General features: G+C 32.3%; 1 protein-coding gene across 1 annotated transcript; it reads left to right on the top strand.

Moving 5' to 3' along the window:
- Window positions 1–390: 390 nt before the first annotated feature.
- On the top strand, window positions 391–1,878 carry LOC116027098. Its single transcript, XM_031268522.1, has one exon. It carries the CDS (start codon window positions 391–393, stop codon window positions 1,876–1,878), a length of 1,488 nt encoding a protein of 495 aa, XP_031124382.1.
- Window positions 1,879–3,656: the final 1,778 nt, after the last annotated feature.

Here is a 3,656-nt window from a genome sequence, read left to right as displayed (position 1 = left end):
ACAGATTACCAAAAAAAAATCTGTAATTTTGAATCCCTCTCTCTCTTTTTCACTTTTTTATACTCAATTTTCTCAATTTTAATAGTTATACAAAGCACTCTTTTTTATACCATGAACTTCTCAGAGAAAAATTACTCTGTAGTTTATGTCGATATATGCTGTAGGATCACTAAAATTGTGAAAAATTAGCGGCAAAATTTTCCGCCAATTTTTGATATGACATTTAAAGATTAAAATACTCTATTTTGTTTACCTTATGGTCAATAGAATGCTTAGTACTCCGTATATATAGTGTGTTTGTAGGAAGCATTTTTTGATTTCTTTCTCAGAGTACTTCACAATAGAGAGGTTTTCTGTATTACAGTAAAAAAAAAAAGTTCTTCTCTGCTAATGGAGTTTATACCGGAAGAGAGTTCTAATGATGTTCACTTAAGCACGGGATGTTCAAAGGATAAGAGAAGTGTTATTTTTGAAACTTTGCTAAAACACAGTGTGAATGGAAAAGTGAAATATGGTTCAATTAAAGATGTTGCAAATGTGTACTCTGTTTCTACAAGAACTGTTAGTCGAATATGGAAAAAAGGGATTGCTTGTGTTGCAAACGGTGTTCCAGTTGATATTTCTTTAAACTTGTCAGGTAATGTTGGAAGGAAAAGGATTGCAATTAATCCCGAAGATGTTGCTAGAATCCCCTTGAATCGCCGGACAACAATTCGTTCTATGGCTAGTGCACTAAGCATGTCAAAAACAAGCCTTCACCGGAGAGTTAAAGAAGGATCTTTGAAATCCCACTCAAATGCTACCAAGCCTATGCTAACAGAGGAAAACCGGAAGGTAAGATTACAATTCTGCATATCTATGATTGATTCAAGTTCGTCTCATAATAATCCAAGTTTCATAGATATGTATGACTGCGTTCATATAGATGAAAAATGGTTTTTCCTCTCAAGAACTTCTCAAAAATATTACCTGCTGCCTGAGGAAGATAAACCATATCGTACTTGTAAAAGTAAAAAGTTTATAACAAAAGTTATGTTTCTTTGTGCTGTTGCTCGCCCTCGGTTTGATTTAGAAAGAAATGAAATGTTTGATGGGAAAATTGGGATGTTCCCATTTGTTTATAAAGAACCAGCTAAGCGTAGAAGTAAGAACCGGGAAGTTGGAACCTTAGAAACTAAGCCCATTGAATCTGTAAATAAAGATGGAACCTTAGAAACTAAGCCCATTGAATCTGTAAATAAAGAAGTGACAAGAAAATGGTTGATTGATTATGTATTGCCTGCAATACGAGCAAAATGGCCACCAAGTAGTTCCAAGACTCCTGCAATACGAGCAAAATGGCCACCAAGTAGTTCCAAGACTATATATATTCAACAAGATAATCCACCAAGTAGTTCCAAGACTATATATATTCAACAAGATAATGCAAGGCCACATATTAGTATGAATGATGTTGAATTTTTGGAGGCTGCAAAGAAAGATGGCTTTGATGATGTTGAATTTTTGGAGGCTGCAAAGAAAGATGGCTTTGATATTCACTTAACCTGTCAGCCTCCAAATAGTCCGGACATGAATGTATTGGATCTCAGATTTTTTAGAGCTCTTCAATCTTTACAGCATCAAGAAGCTCCTCGCAATGTGGATAAACTAGTTGCTGCTACTCATAAAGCTTTTAATGAGATCTCAGTAGAAAGTCTCAGTAATGTTTTTCTAACATTGCAACTATGTATGGTTGAAGTTATGAAAAAGTACGGAGGGAACAATTATAAACTGCCACACATAAATAAGCAAAGGTTAGCACGAGAAGGCTTATTACCTACCACTATATCATGTGATCCAGAAGTCTTAGTTGAAGCAATTTCAAGTCTCCAGCAGTAAAGTACTGAAAATGAAGTTGCTCGGCATGAAGTGTACTTGTAATTGTATTTTTGGTGAACATTTGTATCTAGCACTATTGCTTTTAGTAATGTATTTTGTCTTTAAGTGTATGGCAGGAGACACTGATGATTAGAGTATTTTATTTTGCTCATTTTGTATAAATTGATCCATGTGATCTATGTAAGGGTGCAATGCTTTATTTAAATGCTTATGTATTGTGTAATTGGTGGAAAATGTACTCTGTTCATCTTTTCTTTACATTCTAATGAAGACTACTTTGTGTTCAAACACTATGTATGAAGATTAAAAGTCTATTTAATCTGTAATTTGTGCATAATTTGTCCAGGTTCTGCTCAGAGGTCCTAAGAATTTATGTGAAGCAGTTAAACACTATAGTTTGCAGTTACAGTACAAGTTTCAGTATAGTTTTTGCTATTTTTCCTATGGCAGTTTTAACTTTGTTTTTAAAATGGAAGCTTTCTCCATTAATGCCTTAGTTATAGCATTTGCATTTTGGAGTGTGCTTTTATCTTTATGCTATTCTGTATTGTTTATGACAAATGATTGCAGTGTATGGGTGATATCTGTATTGTTTATGACAAATGATTGCAGTGTATGGGTGATAACTGTATTGTTTATGACAAATGATTGCAGTGTATGGGTGATAACTGTGGAAATAGGAATAATGTTAAATGAATGGCTATTGTAGTGTATGGGTGATGACCGTGGAAGTAAGAATAATGTTAGATGAACAAATAAGCTACAATTTCAAATTGCATCAGATTCAAATGTGGTTATTAATATACGGAGTACATAATTTTAATTAATCTAGAATGAAAATTTATGTCAATAAATTAAAGTACTCCGTATGTGTTTGCTTTCCCTCGTTGCAAGAAAAAAAAAAACTTGTGTGAGACCGTCTCATGGGTCTTAATTTGTGAGACGTGTCGAATCTTTGATTAATCAATAAAAAAATTCGACCCATTAATCAATTATTCGACCCGTCTCACTGATTGAAACCCGTGAGACGGTCTCACACAAGTGTTACTCAAAAAGAAAATTAAAAACTTTGTAGAGTATTATTGCTTAGCAAATTATAAATACCTTAGATATTGTAGAACTTCTAAGGGTAAAGTTGGAAAAACAGAATAATAATGATGTTCAATTTTGGAAAGTAGACAATATTTTGGGACAGACTAAAAAGGAAAGTAGGACAGATAAAATGGGACGGAAGGAGTACTAATTGACTGAAAATTATTTAAAAACATTAAAAAATAATTACACTTTTCTTTTGAAAACTTTAAATTGTTTAAACTTTAAAAAAATTAACTAAAAATGGGTTGTTAGATTTTTTATAATAATTAAAATTAGTCCATTCACATATGGAGGAAGAAAAAACTAAGTGCGATATGGTAAAAATGAATATATTTAAGGTATAAAAGTATAATTCCACATATATTAGTGTAATATCTGGTCATAATTACTTTCTCAACCTACTGAAGCACAAAAGGTCAACATTGCCTTCACTGAGACTCAAACTCACCCCCCTTCCCTTTCCATATGGGAGTGCAACTGGGTGCCATTAGACCATAAGGTCTTGGCATTATGATAATTAAGCTAAACATTGATCGTTGAATTTACTTTTATAATAAATATAATTAAATTATTTCTCATTTTCCCGTATTTATTTTAGTAATAATATAATTACATAAGTCATATTACATATCGATCTTTTTAAAATAATTGTTGACAAATAAGTCATATATTATTCAATTAAT

This window comes from Ipomoea triloba, chromosome 8 (genome assembly GCF_003576645.1).
Source record: "Ipomoea triloba cultivar NCNSP0323 chromosome 8, ASM357664v1".
NCBI lineage: Eukaryota > Viridiplantae > Streptophyta > Magnoliopsida > Solanales > Convolvulaceae > Ipomoea > Ipomoea triloba.
This window is presented reverse-complemented; position numbering and strand designations above follow the sequence as displayed.